Source organism: Bactrocera neohumeralis, chromosome 2 (genome assembly GCF_024586455.1).
Source record: "Bactrocera neohumeralis isolate Rockhampton chromosome 2, APGP_CSIRO_Bneo_wtdbg2-racon-allhic-juicebox.fasta_v2, whole genome shotgun sequence".
Classification (NCBI taxonomy): domain Eukaryota; kingdom Metazoa; phylum Arthropoda; class Insecta; order Diptera; family Tephritidae; genus Bactrocera; species Bactrocera neohumeralis.
The window spans coordinates 47,383,061-47,404,147 of record NC_065919.1 but is presented as its reverse complement, the minus strand read 5'-3'; the positions used below and the strand labels follow the sequence as shown (position 1 = coordinate 47,404,147).

Below are 21,087 nucleotides of genomic sequence, written 5' to 3'. Positions count from 1 at the left end.
AGTACCCTCTCTATTTATTTCTGAAGCGCGAATTATTTTCTCCATCAGCAGATTGAAGAAGTCGCACGATAGGGAGTCGCCTTGTCTGAAACCTCGTTTGATATCGAACGGCCGGAAGAGGTTATTCCCGATCCTGACGGAGTTTCATATTAGTTTTGCGTGGATACCAAGTTCAGACATAACGGCATGGAGGCAGTTCCTATTCATGCTGTCGAAGGCGCCTTAAAAATTAACGAAGAGGCGGTGTGTGTCAATTTTCTTTTCACGGGTGTTTTCCAAGATTTGGCGCATGATAAAAATCTGGTCGATTGTAGATCTTTCAGGTCTAGAACCACACTGATAAGGTTTGTTGAACGTGGCTTCAGTATTTCACACAGTACGCTCGATAGAACCTTATAGCATTGACAGACGGCAGCGTTAAACCAGATTAATTGAATTTTTCGGGATTAATTCAGTTACCACAGCTGTTGCTGAATCCAAAAAAACTCTCAAAATTTTAGGGAGTTTGTGAGATTTTCGTTGGCAACATTGTTAAAAATGGCCAATTTTCATCGGTGTGTGTCGTTTATCAAATTCTCAATATAATATCTTCTATGTTATGATGCCGTTTTAAAAATAATGTGTTGATATGCTTTTGTAATAAAAAATGGTTTGGTAAAAATTGGTCAGCTAACAACCGTAATGTTTATCTTCTATCAATTTTCATTGAAAATATTATAAAAAGGACAATGAGCTGTTTATGAGAGTTTCAAACTCGCATAGTTGCCGTCTGTCACCTACAAATTTGGATCTGATTAAGTGCGCAGTTAATCCGGATTAACGCTGCCGTCTGTCAAGGCTATTATATGCGATGTTCAGAGGGCTTATCTCATGGTAGTTGGCGCAGATTATGGGGTCTTAATGCCGCTTAGTTCAAAGCTTTGTCCAATTATAAGTAAAAATTTGCCTCATTTAAGATGAATATCCGAAAATGGGCTGAGTACCTTGATGGATCATGGAAATAATGAATAATAATAAATTAATTTTATTTAGCACCATATAAGTATTATATAAGAAAATAAGCACCGAAAAGACTTACAACACCAAATGCCTTAGAAACTTTTCTTAAACCCATAGCAAAAATTCATATTTTATATCTGAAATATTTATATTATTTGTCAATCACGTCATTTATAGTTCTAAATACTAGAATTGATATCAAAATCAAATCTCTTCATAGAGAAAAATGAGAAATTTTATCAGAGCGTCTTTCTTTTCGAATGGCAATTCAAGCGAAATGTGAATTTACTCATCTAAATAATCGAAGAGATACCCTCTTTCATATACAAACCACTCATTATCATCTAAAAAATACATTTGTATCTTCGGAAACAAAGTAGCAAATTGAAAAATGAAAAAAATTGAAGAAAAGCTGTGAATACTTTACACTTTTCTTATAAGAAAATTATGCAAAAACTAGACCCTAAACCAAAACAAAACGCAAATAAAAATGCAAACGAATTTATTTATTTAGCAAGAATCAAATTCATTGGCTATACAAAGCAACGTTTATGTTAAAATGCCACGTACTCCAGCAAATGAGTGAAAAAAATACAATTTACAGAATTTAAAGCAATATTTATAAGGAATTCTGCATAAAGCAAGGTAAGCAGTTTTAGGAAATGGCATCGAATTGGTGAAATGGAGCTTACACAAGCAGTCCTTAAATGACTTAGACTATATCAAAGCTTGAGCAGCAAACGATAAGACGAGCGATAACGCTAATAAACACATTCATACGAAATTGGCTAAGGAAAAGGTTGAAAATGAAAAGGAAAAATTTCAAAGCACAAAAGCAGGTGTAAGAACTGTTGAGGCACGCGAATATGTATTACATGTACTATATAGTATATGTGGTTGCGTAGACATAGCTCGAGGCTTTTATAAAAGTGCTAGACGACAGTTTCACTTTCATTTTTTGCCGACAAAAGCAAGCAATAACAAATAACAATGTTTGTCGGCGGAGAAAGGGGGTAGATAAAAGGTTAGAAAGGTTACAAGCAAAACTCGTATATGAAAATGTGCTACAGTGTAACAAAATATCAATTTTGATTAAATTTGTGTATTATATTTTTTCAAGAGAATTTGGAACATTAAGCAACGCTGCATAACAGGAAAACAGAAATGATGTTGTTTCTTGAGATTGGCTTATAATGACTACGGTCTGTTTCGATATGTATTTTCACTTCAGTTATATAAGAAATATAATTCTAAAGCGCTCATTTTGCTTGGAGTTGATCTCGGTTACTTCATTTACTGATTTTGGCAGCTAATGGCTAGTGGTTATGTATGTAAATGTTTTGAGTATAATAAATAGCTTTTCTTTTCGTTGAAGAGCTTTTAGTATTCTTAAATATTCCAAAAGCTACATATCCATTTTACTTATGCTTCACTGAATCAACTTCCATCATTTATTCCATTTGCTTCAAATCTTGCATACGTTCTCCGAGATTTATTTCTCTGTGGCGCTTTAAACTTTGAACAAAAATATAAATGTTTTACATACTTTTAAAGTTTATTAATTATTGGTTATTGAGGTTTGTGACTCGACTAAACTATTATAAGGTCGCCAAAATGTAGGCAACAATTTACCTCAATAAGTGGCTACACTTAGGAAAAAACGTGATGGTATTTTTTATCTGAAATAATATACTTAATTGTTATCCACTTTACACCCACTGTACAGCAAGTGTCGTCTCACACTGTGGCGTTAAAACTTGATAACATTGTGTTGCCTTGTCTACTTCGTGTGTGCAGTTAAGGCTACTAAGTAAAAGCTAAATTCCTTTGAATCAACCGATACGCCCTTCCGCCATCTTAATGACAGCGACATTATGGGTATTAATGGCAGAAATCTCTTCGTCGATGCGCATACACGGCTAATGAACAGCCAGATAGTCAGATTGTCAAGTTGAAGGTTGCCAGCAGCGCAAGGTGCTGTAAGAATGTTCATATGTATGTATGAATCGCTTCACTTCCGCATAATTTCATTTATGAATTCTCTCTGATACTACATAGCAGATGGCAACTGAGCGATAAGGTGAAGGTAAATAATATTTAAGGTAAATCTGCTTAAAAGCATATCCGAAGTAGTTGATTGGCTTACTGGCTTACTTTGCTCGAAGGCAGGTAACTGTGTGTCGCTGGCATTCTACTGCTCGTGGGAGATAATTATCTTCGGCTGCGCATAAATTAATTTTTTCGGTATATTTTGTTTGTGCCGCCAATCTTAAGGCGCTTAAGGCGAGAATTAAATTAGGTACAACCAGTCGTAGGAGGGGCCTGCTATTAATTGGAATTTACTTATTTGATTTTAAAACGGAAATTTTGATTATTTAAAAGTTAATTTTTTGTCTGCTTGAAAATTTATTAACTATAGACCTTTCCAGCAATTTATTGAGTATATGATGATAGGATTTGAAAAGAAATCTACTTTAGGAAAATACATATGACTAAATTTGAGCCTTAATTCTATTGTAACGGTTTTGAGAAATAAAGGTTTGAAAATCGTGTGGCACTTAACTAGTATTTACGGTCTTTACTTATTGTAATGGTTCTTAACATTAGTTGCATTTTGAAATTGAAGAATTTCCATAGAAAAGTCTCAGCTCCCTTAATATAAGAGCTCTCAGCAGAATTAAAGGCTTCAGTAAGTCATAAAAAGTGTTGAGAGTCTCTGCTTATCTCTCACGCTAACAGAACAATTTTCGAGCATTACTTTCTTCGTTTAAATCGTTGTTAAAGTCGTTAACAAATGTGGTTGGATGACTCAGAATTTCAGGCGAAATTTTGATTACTTCGATTTTTGAAAAAAAAACTCTGCAAAATGATAAAATTTTACTGCCATTTGGGATACGACAGACAGAAAATTTTTAAAATTTTTGTGGCGTCACTTCATGAAAACTGCTCCGAATTACGGTGGGGATCTGGCACAGAATTTACTCTGAGATCTGATGTATTTCCTGATAAATCAAGAGATCATTAGTTCACGAATGTTTAGCTTTCTATCTGTCTATTGAGATAGAATATCTTCCACGATGCTCAAATTTCCACTATAGAAGAAATTTGGATGGAAAAATCCAGAACATTTTGAAAGTTTTGAAAGGTCGTTTGCGTGGACCACAGTGGCACTATTGATAACCGACGAATGCCTGAAATAAGTTGTCGTTACGATCGGTTTGTCGAATAGGCTTATAAAGGTTTGGTCAAAATATTTACTTTTTTCAAATTTTTAGAGTCCGTTATATAAAAAAAAACTTCATGCACCGCAATCCGCATCATTAAATTGCAAATTAATCACACCTTCTCGCTACCCGCCCCAATGCAATTAACAACAGTTAACGTTAATCATGTAAACAGCTCCCAGTATTCGTGTTTCCGTGACTGGTACGGAAATAAAAATGGCCGCAAACCCTCTCGCGTACAAAACATAAATATTTATTTGCTTTCAAATACTAAAAAACTAAAAAAAAACGACTAGCCAACTACCTCAATATGACAAGAGTTTATCTGATAATTTTTTAAATTTTTTAAACGCCAGCGACCGTGGGGCGTTAGCCTCGTTATGAGGTGCGCGGTGACAATACACATGTTGCAACAGTTTGTACATATTGTAGACAGTCTTCTCTGAGTGGCGTTTTTGCTGTCGCCCTTTATGTATCCTTTCGACTGATTTTGAAAATATTTATACTCACGAGTGTGTGCTTTGGCTTTTATGTCATAAAAGCTGTGTTACATGCAAGCAAAACAACGCTGCTGCTACACCAAAAGGGACGTTTTGTGTATTTTCAACAGAGGAAACAAATAGTTCGTGTGTCCAAACACACACACATACATATAGTATATGTACACATGTGTGAAATGTTACAACTTGCTGTAGGCGCATAATTCATGGCGCCTTTATGCATGTACATATGTGAGTGAAAACATAATTGTTGTTTGTGTGAGTACGTAGAGTTATTTACTTAGGTATTACAACGAACCTTCAGTTCCGAGCTGAATGTAACATTTTGTTTGGCGTTTAAGGTAATAAAATTAGCGTGTTTATATTTCACCCGAATATGTGTGAAAAATAACATAATGGGCTTTATGAGATAAGTTAACGGAATATAAAATTCTTTTTTGATAAGTAAACATTTATTTTTACGTAAAGAAAATGAACTGCTTTTTAGGTTGACCGCTGCGTATGCGTAATATTTTGATGCGAAAAGTATTTTGAGTTTATTTTAAAGTGCTTTTTAATTGTGTCTTATAACGAGCTTGGACCAAACTCTAAAGTCTGTAATGAGTCAAATTTAATAAAGCTTTTAATATTGGAAACTCAGACTCAAAATTTTCTTTAAGACCCGAAATAATTTTCCGGCTTATATTTTCTGGCTATCGTTCTCAGTTAAGGTTCGTTGTTAGCGTTAAGTCCAAGCGACATACTCCCTAAGGATGTTATGCTTCCTGACAAAGATGAGTAAGAGATGTGTGCAGTAGATTTTTAGCAAAAAAAAAATGCTAGCAATGAGGCCCGAAATAAGTTCAGAATCTTATGTACATATGTCTTGGAAAAAGTTCTTGCATAACAAAAGTGTTTTTTACAAAAAACAAACAAATCAACAAATTTAAATGCAACTTTCATTTACAAATCTAATGAAACCAAGAAGGCGAGTCACCTGTTTCTTTGTGGAAATAACACTGTTGTTGTTGTAGCGGTAGAAAACATTCCCGAAGTAATTTTGAGGCATGGTGCCGAGTTGATAGTCCTTGGCTGGATAAAAATCCGCGTCCGTTGCGGTTACTTAGACCAGACTGTTGTGGGGAAGGTGGAATATTGGAATACTAACAGTCATAGCCATCGGTTTCATATGGTATATCTACAGAGAAAACATAATTAATTATACGTTTGGCTAAAAAAAACGCGTAGTTTCTGCCAATTTTAAATATTCAGTAAGCGATGTTCAGATCGATAAGTTCGTTTTATGGATGTGATTAAACGTTCGATATTTTGTTGTTTGTATGTTTTCGGAGATTACTTGATTTTTTGTTTTAATTTGGATCGTGGGTTTTGAATTTATTTTTTTACAGTATTGGCGATAAACCGGTCTTTGGTAGAAACGGCAAAGATATGGTGCTCGGTATGAATAAACTTACATTTGAGGAAAGTATAGAAATATTTAATATTAGTAATGGCGCCAAGTAGCGCAAAGAAGAAACGACTGGCGCGCTGTTGTTAACTCGGATATAATCGGGTAAGCAGTGTCTACGCCAGTAAAGAAGAAGAAAAAGTAATGGACGAAGCAAAGCGATATTATGACGCTTTAGAGGCACAAATCCAATGTAGTATAGAAAATTTAAAGAATACACGAGCTGTCGGATATTTTACGTAGATTCAAACAAGCGCCTTAATATTGAAATATCAATACGAATAAGAATGCTTGTGATAATGAATTGATTATTTGCTGCATTATAAAGCTAAGGAAAGGTGAACTGTCCCCTTGGGAACTTCAAAAAAAGAAACTAGTAAAATGCAGGTAAACTTTGTTCAATAGCTTTGAAGTATCGAAGAAACTGTTTAATAATGAATCCATTATAATTAGGCATACACAGCTACATGGTCAATTGTTTTAAATGTTTAAGTTGATACTCATATTTATACATTTTTAAATAATACTTGTACACAGGAAAGTGTTTGTTTTCAAAGTTTTGTTGGTTTTGGGCCTGCCAAACCATATGAACCACTATGGGCAAAAAGTAGTAGGACCCTTTAATGTTATTCTCGCGCGAAAACTCATTCGTCGAAGTTTCTTATAGGTTGATATCTCCATCTGCGACTCGCTGCTGAATTGCACCAAACTCAATACATTTCTGACCCTAATGCTTACTACTAATTTAAAGTGGATCACTTACGACAACGTTTTCGAATGGCGGTGAGCCGCCGATTCAATCATTGGAAAAGCCAGATTGGGTTTAGTGTGTCCTTGATGGGATTGGCAGGCAATCGTCTGCTATGAACTCCTTGTCTACGGCCAAATTCTTAATTCGGATTTTTCACTGTCAATAATTGAACCGTCTGAAAGAAGCAACTGCCCAGAAATGGCCAGCTTCGGTCTGGAAGAGAGGAATTCTGTTCCATCAGAGCAACGTGTTGCCACTCACATCGATTGTGACTCGGCAGAAGCTCTAAGAGCTGTGTTGGATATTTTTATAAGACCAGCTGATTGTCCGGACCTGGCACCAAGTAATTACTAACTGTTACTGTTTACGATGAATGACTATCAAAGTCCCAAGAGAAGCTTGTGAAAATCAACTGTTTGCTAATGTGGACAAGGGTTTATATGAGGGTGGCATTATAATACCTATGTTTTATTTTATTTGTCCTATTTTTATCAGTGTTAGTGAACTTAGAAAGCCTTTGGCTCCCCCTGTATAAGTCAAATTGGATACAAGGATGGAAAATTAATAATAATATTATATTATAATAAGTTAAGAAGAGATCTTAGAGTCTTGGTGTCCCGACGTGGTTGAATCAAATTTTCTTTCATTATGTAAATTCAGCTCTCATGCGTACGAAATCCCATAAACGTCTTTGTAACATAAATTTAATTCTATTTCTTTCATCATTAGCCTTCAAAGGATGGCATTTATATATAAGAAACTGCAGTTTATTATTCTCAAGACAACGCAAATAACTTCAACATTCTAATTTAATTTCTTGCAGCATTTGGGCGTGAATCGCAGACATTTCAACGTCTCAGCACTCAGCACGACAGACAAGTAAGGGCCGCAACTGACAGCGAGGATTGCCGCGTGTGGAAATCCTATTTAATAAAACACTTTTGTGTGCTCAATTTGCCAACTTCCTGTGTATCCGAAGCGTTGAACAACGGTATAAACGCTCGCGCCTATTAAGGCACTTGGCTCTGGTAAGCGTAGAGTTGAACACCTGCGGACCGCGAGACAGTTGAGCGCACGTGTGCAAAGCGTCTCGAACTGAACAGCGCAGCACTGTTCGGTTAACTCGCAGTTTTCTGTCAATATTAGCGCTATAGCAACTGCTGGGTGTGGGCGATACTGCGCCCCGCCACCGGTAAGCCCTAAACCAATATTTATTCACACACGCACACATTCACACACAACTGTACATCTGCATATATTTCTATGTGTATGTAAATTCATATATTTATACGCACTTGCACAATCACCTTTTCACCTTTCACCGACCATTTGCACTTGCACATCAATGCTTGCACGAGGTCAACCATCAGCTGCAGAGTTCTTTTTTTAATTTTTTGTTGGCTTTGTGGCTTTTGTACGTGAATTTTTTTATTCATTTATTTTTTTGTTGTTGATTTTTTCGGTTTTATAATTTGTATTATTTATGTAATTAACTTTGAGTTAATATTCGTAAAAAGTAAAATATTATTTTTAAGTAACGGTAACAGTAAGAGTCGAGGGCCTTACGTATTGAATGCTACTCTCTGCCGTATTAGAATTTTTTTTTGCTGCTAGCCGTAACTGAGATCGAAACCAGGTCTTGAAAGTGGTAATGCGCACCTCCAACACACGTCGGCTACAGATAGTCTCAATTTAAAAAGGTCTCTGGAATCTGATTCTTTTTCACAAAACGAGATCACATGTTTTTCATGAAAACAAAGAAGGGTCCAGTTAGCCGATCTGAACAACTAAATAAGCTATATTCTTCTTCTTTATTGTCGTAGACAGCGCTTATGAGGTTATGGTCGAGTTTACAACAACATGCCAGTCGTTCTTCTTTTTCACACTTTGGCGCAAATTGGAGGTTCAAAGTGTAGCCAGGTCCAGGCTTTTCACCTGGTTCTTCCTCTGCTTCTCCCGGCGGGTATTGCGTCGATTACTTTCAGAGCTGGCGCGTTTTCGTCTATTCGCACGACATGACCTAGCCAGCGCAGCCGCTGTCTCTTAATTCGCTGAACTATGTCAATATCGTCGTATATCTCGTACAGCTCATCGTTCCATCGAATACGATACTGATCGCTGCCAATGCGCTAAGGACTATGAATCCTCTGCAGAACCTTTCTCTCGAAATCTCGTAGCGTCGACTCATCATGCCTCTGCACCATATAGCAGGACGGGAATAATGAGTGAGAGAGTTTGGTTTTTGTTCGTCGAGAAAGAACGAAGTAGCACCTGTTGGCAAGAGTTGCTCTGCGTTGGATTTCGAGGCTCACATTGTTGTTGCTGTTAATAATGGTTCCAAGATTATCTGCGACTTCGAAGTTATGACGGTCAACAATGGCGTCGAAGCCAAGTCGTGAGTGCGACGACTATTTATTTAATGACAGGAGATATTTCGTTTTGTCCTCGTTCACTACCAGACCAATTTGCTTCGCTTCCTTATCTAGTCTGGAGAAAGCAGAACTAACGCGGCGGATGTTGAGGCCAATGTTATAATTATCATCGGCGTATGCCAGCAGCTGTACACTTATCAAAGTTTGTGCCTTCTCGATTCAGCTCGAATTATTTTCTCTAGCAGAAGATTGAAGAAGTCGCATGATAGGGAGTGGCCTTATCTGAAACCTCGTTTGATATCGAACGGCTCGGAGAGGTCCTTCCCGATCCTAACGGAGCTTTTGGTATCCGACCATATCCATCGTCATCGATTGGGAAATCGGGTACACCATCTCCTAGTGTTAAAATTTCACTGCTATTCAGCAGACTGGAGAAGTGCTCCCTCCATAATTTTAGTATGCTCTGGTCATCAGTCACTAGAAAACCTAGGGGGTTCTAAGAGGGTATGCTCCGGGCTGGAAACCTTCTGCTTAGACACCACATCCTTTTGTTGAAACGTTTCGAACATTACCCTTGTCGGCCAGCTTGCCAAGCTCTTCGTACTTACACATTTCGGCCTCTATCTTTTTTTGTCTGCAAATGCGTCTCCCTTCCTTTTTCAATTATCGGTACCTATTCCATCCCGCACGTATTGTGGTTGATTGTAACGTTGCGAGGTATGCAGTCTGATTTCTCTCCACTGTGCCACGACACTCCTCATCATACCAGCTGTTCTTTTGCATTAACCGAAAAATAGCGGTTTCTTTTGTAGTTGTATGTAAGTAGCTTGAGATGTCGCTCCACAGTTCCCATATACTGAGTTGCTGACGAGTGCTCTCAGAGAGCACGAGTTGAAGTCGAGTAAAAAATCGTTCGCCTGTCACCCGTGGTTCCTCCACTACTTTACGGTGCTTTGTTGTGGTACACCGATGTCAGCATAATCTTATACAGAAAATCTTTAGTGCGAAAACAGCAGCATACAACAATGCATTAAGAACCTACTCCAACAGCTGAACTAGAAAGGTTACTCAACCAACCATCATAGCAGTGAAAAGCTCTGTAGCTCGAAATTAGCTGTAAGATTGGCAAAGTTGGATGGTTTTCCACAAAAACCTTCGGTATAGCTCAGGGGGTAACAACACATTATAAGCTGTTGAATAGGGCGGTAGCATGAGATGCTGGAACAGCTCCTCCGCTTCTAAGGGCCTTATCTAGAACTAGATATCTAGAATATGAAGTATCAGAATTTGACATTAATCCTCTGTTAAACCTCACAAAAAGCGTTGACGTAAACCACAGCTCATATTAAACTAAACCTCCATTTGGCATTACAGGGGACCTATAGCTCTAGCTATGGCATGACAGACAGCCAGTATAACCAAATCTAACCTATACCGAATAACAAATACTTCTTCTTGCTCCAGTTCATAGGATTAAATATGGCTCTAGAAAATATTTCATGTTCTTCTCCGAGCCGTATAAAATCGACGCAATTTTCTTAGAGCTCGTTGGACCACTTAAACTTGACTTGCTATGGTTTGAGCAAATCTGGAATGAGTTCTATAAAACTCAGATAACAATTCCTCTTTTCTAAGGCATGTCGTGACTGAAAAACTCATTGACCAGAGTACAAAAATAATTTTATATTTTTGGCGCTGAAAATGGTTTATTTTGCCATATTATTCAAACGCAACGATCTGCCAAAGTTTTCTGGATATATTTTCATGTTACTTCTTCCGATTGAATGCAATTTCGCAGAAATATTTTATTTACAAAGCATATAAAAATTTCGAAAATCTGCTATAAAATTTCATTTCATTTATTATGTTCTAACAAGTATTTTTATGAGCTGCATTCGCTACAAAGCGCATATTTTACGAATTGAAAATGTCGCCAGTTTCTGCTGCGGCAATAAGTTTTCCGCCTAAATGTATACTCAAAGAAAATTGATTTTCCATTTCAAGCAGCAAAAGTACAAACAATATACAAACATACAAGTATATACAGTAATTTATTACGATGCCAAGAAACATTTGCGCATTTCAGTCACGTCAACAACACTGCCACCTGACTAACAAGGTCGACCGCCTGCCGCTAACGAAAGGCAGGTAACAACCACAAAAATGCTTAATACTTGTGAAACATTATAAATGTGAGAAGCACATTTGTATGCAAGTATATACATATGTACGCGTATTTGTGGCGGGCTTGTCGTTGAGACTGTAATTGATGCGCTGCTGTCAGCCTAGCCGTGTTTAAGCGCCATCAGTGACCTCTACCCAATGTCTGTAAGCGTAAAAGGCAAAACTGAACTGGCGAAAACACTTTTTCTATATCTTTACAACAATAAAAATGTTGAATCTTCTTGCGGAGTATTGATGCTGTTGCTCAATCGTCGCACGCGCCATTGGCTCAATTGTGTGATGATGGCGTATGGTATTAGATTTGTGGAAATGTCGCAGGCAGACAGTTTTCTTGTGTGTCTTGTATAGGAAAATCCTAGCAATAGTTTCAGAATGCTGCGCGTTCGCACGCGCCAAAGTTAAATGTGCAATTATTTATTATTACTTATAATGTTTTATATCGATAATTTTTCTACTGATTTCTCCAACTTTTGCTTACTTATGTACGTGTGTTGCCTACAAATCGTGCGTTTTGCTTTTATTTTTGCTTTTTTCTTTCACATTTTTTCTTTGCATGCGCTCATTAAGAACTCTTCGTCATTTATTATGGTGTAAAAACATTATTTTAATGTCTGAGAGCATTAACTTTTGTTATAATTACATTGATTTGCTGCACTTTGTGAGCATGCACATTTCTGTTTACTTATTTACTTTTATGCAAAGTAGCAGTGATGCAAGCAAATTTCGATAACAACGTCACAGAAAAGGTAAAATTAATTACAAACAAAAACAAAGTATATTGAAAAGGTAGATTGTGTCAATTTTCATCCCCATCAGTTTCATGAAAATCCCTCACTTTCACTTTCACTTCAATCTCAAGTACATCTCTGTCTCTCTCTCTCTTTCCCTCACTCATTCTCTTTGTATTATATATGTAACGTTCATTTTCGTAAGCTGTCCTATTTATATATAAATATAATTATTATGTAATTAAAATTTTACCAAGAAATTTACTAATACAATTTTGAAGGCATATGAAATTTTAGAAGGCTAAAATGAAAGCGTTGCTTCAAAATAGCTGCCATAAGCAACCAGCTTTTTACGATTTTTACCATCTTTCAGCGTGAAGATTTCATTTGAAGTGAAAGGTTTTTAGTATTTTTAGACTAGCTGGATAATTAGATATGCGTTTAAACAGTTTGAAAATTTATACAAATATGAAATTTAAGACATACTAAAAGCTGTGTAGGTGCCTATAGAAGTTTATTTACGGAAGTTTATGTAAGCTGATTAATTGTGCGCCAGTGTTAGCGAAAATTATGCATAAGCCTTGCTAACTTAAAAGTAGGCTAAATATAACGGGTTTCACTCATATGTCTATATAAAATAATTTTTTTTTTGCCAAAAGAAGTGTTTAATATTTATGAAATAGAGGCTGTTCGAGCCTCAAGCACTGCAGCAGTATAGCAAAGCATCACATTGCAGGCGAAAGTGTTGCAGTATAATTATCAGCTGAGTACCTGAAGAAAAACAAACTAAACAAGGCTAACAGTCATTTGCTTCCTCGAACATCCGCATAGCGGATTTTTTTCTCATTCCGTGAACTACATATGTTGAATGTTCATCATACGCAGTGTCACACTGCTCTTTTTGCCTTTTAACAACTTTTACTGATTAAATTTTCTAAAATAACAAAGTAACAATATTTTCGTCAATATTATGATGCTTCTAATAGAAAGATAGATAGTAGATATAGCCATATATCGATTGTGCTCTCTACTATATCACATGTTGTCACAAAGGTTCAGCATCCTGAATAATTCCAGGAGCCTGCTGTGCGCGACTGAGGTGATGTGATCCCTGCTCACTGCCCCTTGTAGAGGGAACCTAGGGCCTTGAGCCTGCTTCTGCAAATTACTTTGCAATCCAGAATCAGGTGTTCTGGAGTTTCCTGTTCCATGTCGCAGAACCGGCAGTTTGTACCAGAGTCTATGCCTATGTTGGACATGAGCCTGCAGTGCGCTGTATAGAACGCAACAAGTAGGCGAAATTTGTGTCGACAGTCGCTGGTTGCGATAGTTGTGTTGGAGATTGATTTATATACACTGACTAATAGCAAAGACTTCTGTCTAAAAGATGCTCGAAAAACTTCCTATTGGTATGGAAAGTGTACCACTGTATAGTGCTGCCCCTCAGTAGTATGTCGGCAGTGGAATCATTCCACTTCGCATTACTGCCGAGAGTAACTCTGAACTTCTTTATATAGTTAACCCTCTACGTAACGTCGTCACTTGGAAAAAGGGAACTTCAAGTGCTGCGGCTGGACAAGTGCGCATCGTGCCTGGAACGCAGACACAGGAGAGTCTTTGCGTTACCTATGCTTGCTTTGGGTTCTCGAAATAAAGTCCATATTTTTATAAAGTCGTATAAGTCAGTCTTAGCTAAGAAGTGATAATGGATGTTGAAGTTCCCATCCTAGTGATATCGGTGTATTTTATTGCCATACATCACTCATACTAGTTTTATGATATGTTGACTTGATCCCATTGATAGATAGCCTAATCGTAAAACTGATGTTGATAGATAGGTCTTGAAAATATACACCTCCACTAACCTTCCTAAGATTTGACCCATCTGTAAAGAAGCTAAATGCCTCCCTCTCCCTGTGGGAGAGCGACTAGTACCATCAGAGATTGGTTTGGCGACTCCATGTTCCAAATGATTCTATATAAGAATTTTGAGAGAATTCCGAGTGTTCAGATATTCACATGAAGTCCCAAAATAAATTTCTGTCAATAACTTGTACTTCTGTCTTGTCGTTAATATCTACTTGAAGTTACGGCGTTGCACTTTCGGATTACTTTTTCTAATTTTTGAGTCAAGTGACGTCAAATTTTAGAGAGGTTTTTGGTTTAATATTTACTCGTTAACTTTAACGTGCGTAATTAAAAAACTCAGCCAACTGCATTAAAGCCGCAAATAGTCAGCTTACGAGCTTTGTATGTAGTAGTGAGCGGCATATAATCCCACAACAGGCAATGCAATGTAACATAACAGTACATAGAGCGTTAACTTCCGTTTATTAGACCAGGCAACAGCACCAAAATATATAATATAGCTATAGCGAGGTAGTATATGTAGTAGAACAGTGACATACAGTAAATTGTTAAAATATTTTTGATACAGTTAATTTCGGTTTATGTTCAGATTAGCGCAATTAAATTACTAGGTAGGCATATAAGGTATGCATACCGAATATATATCAAATATATAACCGTTAACACAACTACAAATAATGAATAAATTTATTGCACCTAAATAAAATTAGTTAATAATTTTCAATTCTGTGTCTGCCAACTGTTTGTGTTTTGTGCAAAAGACTATCATTTACTTTATTTTCATATAAAAAATGCAATGAAACAGAGCTTTATGTGCTTTTTGTAAACGAATTTGCCGTGTCTTGCTTACACTTTTTGTCAAAAAAGGCTTTTTATGTTGAGAAAATTAAATGCATTTAGTATAAAATTTAACCAGCTCGAATGTGTAATATGTAAAAAGCAGATATCATAAACTATTTATACGAGTTATAGTCGTAGAATTACAGAAGAAGCACCACTAAGAATACCAGAGTAAATTGAACCAATTTTTTTTTCTGCTTTCCATGCGTTCCTCTTTTGGCGTTAATGCGCTGCAGGAGCCTAAAACCAGCACCCTGAATTTCTCATCGTTCAAATCAAGCTTTACTTCTAATGTTAATTTCCTGAAGAGAAGGTAAAAGCCTTAAAAATCCAAGCAGACGTGCTCAGGCCGTCTGCCACAGCAGCGATTAGCACTAATTTAAAATTTCATATGTTCTCTCCATTTTCTTCTTTCATGCTGTTTTTATAACTGTTTTCTTTATTAAATAATCAAAAACGATATTTGAAAACATAAAATCAAAAAAAAAAAAAAAAAAAACTCAACCAACGCTATGTAAATACATGCAACTCCACCAACCACCGCTACCACCAACACATACACATATACAAACACAAACTCGTACACACACACACACGAAAAACCGAAAATATTTTTCCAAAAAACAAACAACAACAAAAACAGATTTAGCTCGGGAGACCTCTCTTCCGAGCACGATGATGTCGATCCCAGTCAACTGCCGCCTGCTGCGCGGCCAATTCAGGATCAGCCCACGAAGCCGCCAATCAGCAGTGGTGGTCCACCGGTCATGCCACCGCCGCCAGCACCAGGTGTTCCGCCTGCCGGTGGCACTGCTGGTGCCCCTGGCGGTCCGGAGTTGTCGCTGAGTTTCGGTGGTGGCAAGGCAGCGGCACCAGCACCGCCGCGCGGCGTCAGCGCTCCAACCAGCCCAGCGAAGTCGCGCGAGAGTTTGCTGCAACGTGTGCAGAGTTTGACAGGAGCAGCGCGTGATCAAGGCGCTTCCATTTTGGGTAAATTCATTTTTATATTACTTTAATAACACACATATTATATTAAATATATAGATGGCTTATGTGATTGATGAGCGCAACAGTTAATCGGCAAATTATTGTTTTTGTTCCGTTTCCGTTCATCTTTGATGATACTCTGAGCTGTCAGATGCTGGTTTCAAGGTGGACATACCATAGCTGACTTTTTATTTGATGACAGGAACTGATCCGTTTTGCCCTTATTCCACACCTATTGCTTATTCAATTAGATGAAATGGTACTTGAATACTTTGGTTCCACTTTTTGGATTATAGTGTGTATCCCTATCTGAAAATCCTGTTTTTCATCAAAGGGATCGGAGATGTTTTGTCTCTGAAAATACTTTCAGTGACCATTCTACGTATAAGATTCTGAATATAGTGAAATGTGAGCCTAACTAGAAAATACGGTGTATATATGTGAAAGCAATTCATTAAATTTTTCTAACGTTTTCATTAATTTGTGCTCGTTTTTACGCCATTTTTTCTCAAATCAAAACTTGTATCACCCAAGATGTAATATCGAACGAACAAATTGTTCGACAGCTGTGAAGTAAGGACACTGTATTTTGAATGTTAATTCTAACCAGACAACATATTCTGGACACAATACGAACTACTATATCAACGACACTTCCGTGGATTTTTAAGTGATTGACAATGAAGTGTTTAAGCCTTGATTTCGTAAAGGCGAGACAGTCAATGAGGAAGTGTTGAGATTTTTCTGCACCGCCTTCTTCCAAATAAATCTAACCACTGTCATCTGGTAAGATTCTCAACCTTACCGCGTGTACAGCAATAGGATAGTTATCAGATAAAGATCTGCAACTAAGGAAATGTTAGTCTTACTGGAGCGAAGAGCCCACTCAAGAGTGGAATGTATGAATAGAACGAGCACCGACCGGTTCCTATTCTACTTATAGCGATTTAGGCTGTACTTCCAGACGTATATCAGTCGTATTAGTCTTATCACAAAGTATCCCGGTTAATTGTTAGCTAGGTTAACCATTTTTTAACTAGTCTTGACCACACAGTTAGTAAGAACAATAGCCGCCTTACTATACCTACACCTGAATAGTGACTTCTCTGAAGGAGGTTGCAAACCGGAGTAGTAGATACGCCGTTACCTTAAAGGCAACAACCACGATATAATACAGTTGCTATAGTCAGAAAGCCTGAAATGGTTCTTGTTATATAGTTTCTGAAAATATACCCCTCCACCAATATTCTCTAACTATAATCAGTCGGTAAAGAAGTTCAATGACTTTCTGCGCCCACCCACATCTCTCTCACATATACATATGTATGTATGAGGTTTGGTTTGGCGACTCCAAGCCCCAAAAGATACGATCAAAACGTGTCAACGTGTGCGAGAATTTCCAAGTGATTTCAGATTTTTCTGAGTCTTATAGCTATTTTCGTGTCTATGGACCTTCCTGGCTTAATGTGCTTGATTATGGTATCGTTAAATCTCACGAGATAATTCGCTCACCAATTGATTGTTTCCTTGGCTATATGGCATGTAGCGCCTCGCAAGTCTTGTTGGAACAAAAGGTGGTCCACATTCCCATCCTCTAATTCAAGCACGTAAAAGTAATTAACCATTGCTCTATAGCCAGATCTATTGACTGCACAATTATGTCGAATTCATTTTTGAAGAAATATGAACGCAGCAGTAGCGTTCGGTGCGCTCTGTGAGACATATCTGAGGATGCATTTTATCCACTAGAGTATACCAAGTATTAATCACAATTATTAGGTTGTGCAATGGATTTAATATTCTACCTTTCAAAAGCTACAATTTCAGAAAACAATATAATTAAATATCACAACAGTTCAAACAGATGACATTAAATGCAAAATAAAGTTGGTAAATTATATTTATTCACAAACTTATGTTCTTAATCTATATTATCCATAACTAATTCATTGTAAGCTCTCTAATAGCTTGCTCTCTTATATTCTCATATTAACCGGCAACCACTCTTACTCAACGCAATTAAATAGTTTCCTAACTGTTAATAAAATTAGCTACTTTTCGCGCATAACCGCACTCACTTACTTGTTGTTTTGCCGACATTAAATTGTCAAAACTTTTGCGCTCATTAAAAGTTCGTAATCCTATAAAACGCTCACAAATTTTTTGCGTAAATTTGAGAACACCGGTATTAACCAACAACCAACCACTAGCTTAATCACTACTAATGAAGTCTCATTAAAAATGCATATGTAAATATAGGTGCTGCGGTGCAGAGTGCCACACGGGCGCCAACCTTCAACAAGGACAAGTACTTCACGTTGCTCGTACTCGACGACCAAAACACCGACTGGTCGAAGTACTTCCGCGGCAAGCGGCTACATGGCGATTTCGATATACGCGTGGAGCAAGCTGAGTTCCGGGTGAGTAGTTGTAACAAGCGCGTGGCGACCGAGAAATTTTTAAAATGTCTGTTGCAACCGAAAGTGTGTGGCTCGTGCGTCATGCTGCAGCCTAGCTGGCCTACAGCAAACATGCGCCCACTGGTGGACAATTGTTTAGTTTTTCTCTCACTTAAATTCCATTTTTTTGTTTTTGTTTTACAAATTTTGCTTTGATGGCACTTTCACCTTTGACCTTGCGCGCTAAATATTTAACGAGCAGTTGTGAGTATGTGTGCGCCGGACTAATTGCGCTTTCACACCTCGATTCTCCACGCGTTTGCCACTTGCAACGACATTCCAACCTCCGTTTGCCGCTTGCTGCCTCACATATTATAAAATGTAACGTTTTTGTATGGGTGTGTGTGTGTGTTTATTTGCAGGACATTTCGCTTACTGCCAGCGCCGAAACTGGACCCATTATTTCCATGGCTGTCTACCGTGGCGGCACCAGGGTGAGTAACTGAACTATAAACTTTGATTTAAACCGTTATGCCTCTTATCCACGCATGCAACATATGAGCTGGCATGCGTGAAAGTACCGTATATAGGTATGTATGTAGTATGTGAATGCGTGCTCGCATTTTAATTGCTCCCTGTTGACCAAGTTGAGTAAATGTTGCCCCATCATTCATGTTTGGCCCACATACATACATACATATGTCCGTTATGTTCGTAAAGCTCCACCACTCAGCCTAGTCTGGGCCTTTGTGAACTTTGTTTGCACTTTGACTTTAGTTTCATTATGATGCTCGCAGTTGCAGCGAAGCCACTCAAGCGCATTTATTTCCATTTTCCGTGATAAATTATATACATATGTCTACATTAAGACGGGTCCGAATCTGACCAACGAAAGGAAACCAAGAGATTGGATATAGGGCATACCTCTTTCCATGAGAATTTTTTTTATATCATACAACCGGATCATTATAGGTCGGAATTTTAATATATGACAACTGATGAGGAACGGATTGCAGTAGTCAAATACGTTGACTGTAGAAGTACCGCTCGCTTAAATTAAATTCGATTTTTTTCTATAGAACTATGTGTCATAAAACTAAATGTAAATACAAGTATGTCTACGAACTCCGAGACTTTGTAGTTAATATATATAATAGAATAAAACAATGGTTACACAATACCTGTAGACTCGTTGGGAGTTTTATTGGTTGTTGTTCAGAACCGCTAGGTCAAATAGTAGAATTGAATAGCTACTATTTTACTACTACATAGATTAAGTGTCTGAGTTGACAAGTGCGACAGAGATTACAAAATCTTATGGAATAGTTGGAATGAACTCCCGTTCTGTTGACTAAAGGTATGACATTCAAGATGTTTCTCAAATAGCTTAGCAATAACTGGACTGTCGAGGAGATATTGTCGATATTATTCTTCGACTAGCCTTTGGAGCCGGCTAAAAGTGTTGAGCATTATTACATGTACTAATTTCGAATAACGTCTGCTCAAAAAACTACTACAACCGGAGGAAGCCCTGATGAAAGCATGTAGCTCAGTTGTGCGCATGAGTTACACTCTAGACTAGTTGGATCCCATATTCACACAACTTTTGGTGGTTTGGAGTTCATACAATTCCGAGTCGTCCAGCACATCGGTCCGTGATGCTTGCTCGAGCTGCTTCACTATTTATGGTATGCGTTGTTGTTACCCATGAACTGACTGCTGAGAGAAAGAAAATATATAAACATATTTTCTAAAGTAGTTTAAGATAAGGGTTCTTCTGTCAGTTACTTTTTTAGTGACTGCCAAGTGATAATTTCTTAGTAGGAAAAAGTGACTGAATGCAGGCCTTGCGGAATGATTGGACTTCTATCCATTTAAAACCTATGACTCTTTTGTGCATCTCGATTAAATTTGCATATGATCATCAATTTCGTTTTATTGGCGTAGATACCGTATACGCGGTTATAACAGAGTATACGACAGCTCGCCTGTCCTTCTTCTTTTTCGCTGTTTGGCGCTTTCTCCAGCTGGGCTTTCCAACGGAGTAGAAGTCTTCCTCTTCTTCTGCTTCCCCCGGCGGGTACTGCGTCGAATACTCGCAGAGCTGGAGTGCTTTCAACCATTCGGACGACATGACCTAGCCACTGTCTCTTAATTCGCGGAACTATGTCAATATCGTCGTATATCTCGTACAGCTCATTGTTTCATCGACTGCGGTATTCGCCGTCGCCAATGCGTAAAGGACCATAAATCTTTCGCAGAACTTTTCTCTAGAAACTCGTTACGCGGACTCTTAAGATTTTGTCATAGTCCATGCCTCTTATTTTCTCCCGGAGTGGATTAAAAAATCGAGAGTCGCCATGTCTGACACTTCATTTGGTATCGAACGGCTCGGAAAGGTCCTTCCCGATACTGACGGAGCTTTTGGTATTGCTCCAAATCATTTTACACAGCCGTTTTAGTTTTGCGGCGATATAAAATTCCTTTTCGTCCTGTCAAAAGCGGCTTTAAAATCGACAAAGAGTTGGGATGTGTCGATCCTCTTTTTTCTTCTTTTTATTAGTAGTGCTTTTTACGTAGCGGGTCGCAAACCCATGTCTCAATCCTGTAGAGGGATGATTCGGTTCGCTTTCTTACTTAAGTTCGACTTCAAATGGCTACCCAGAGAACACTTGGTCTGAGATTCGAAGTGGTGAGCTACTTGAGCCATATGTAAAAGAATCGTTGCTGGTCACTCTCAAGTGAATGGCGCTCAGAGAACTTTCCTCACATGTGTGAAATTCTACA

At 37.8% G+C, this 21,087-nt stretch overlaps 1 protein-coding gene across 1 annotated transcript in view; it reads left to right on the top strand.

Moving 5' to 3' along the window:
• Window positions 1-21,087, top strand: part of LOC126750940 (synapsin) — a 164,179-nt gene that overhangs the window by 24,845 nt on the left and 118,247 nt on the right. The window contains 6 exon segments of the mRNA XM_050460788.1: window positions 7,745-8,113; window positions 12,180-12,223; window positions 15,151-15,227; window positions 15,558-15,904; window positions 18,161-18,321; window positions 18,723-18,794. Coding sequence (XP_050316745.1) covers window positions 12,188-12,223; window positions 15,151-15,227; window positions 15,558-15,904; window positions 18,161-18,321; window positions 18,723-18,794 — 693 coding nt within the window. The 5' untranslated portion in view covers window positions 7,745-8,113; window positions 12,180-12,187.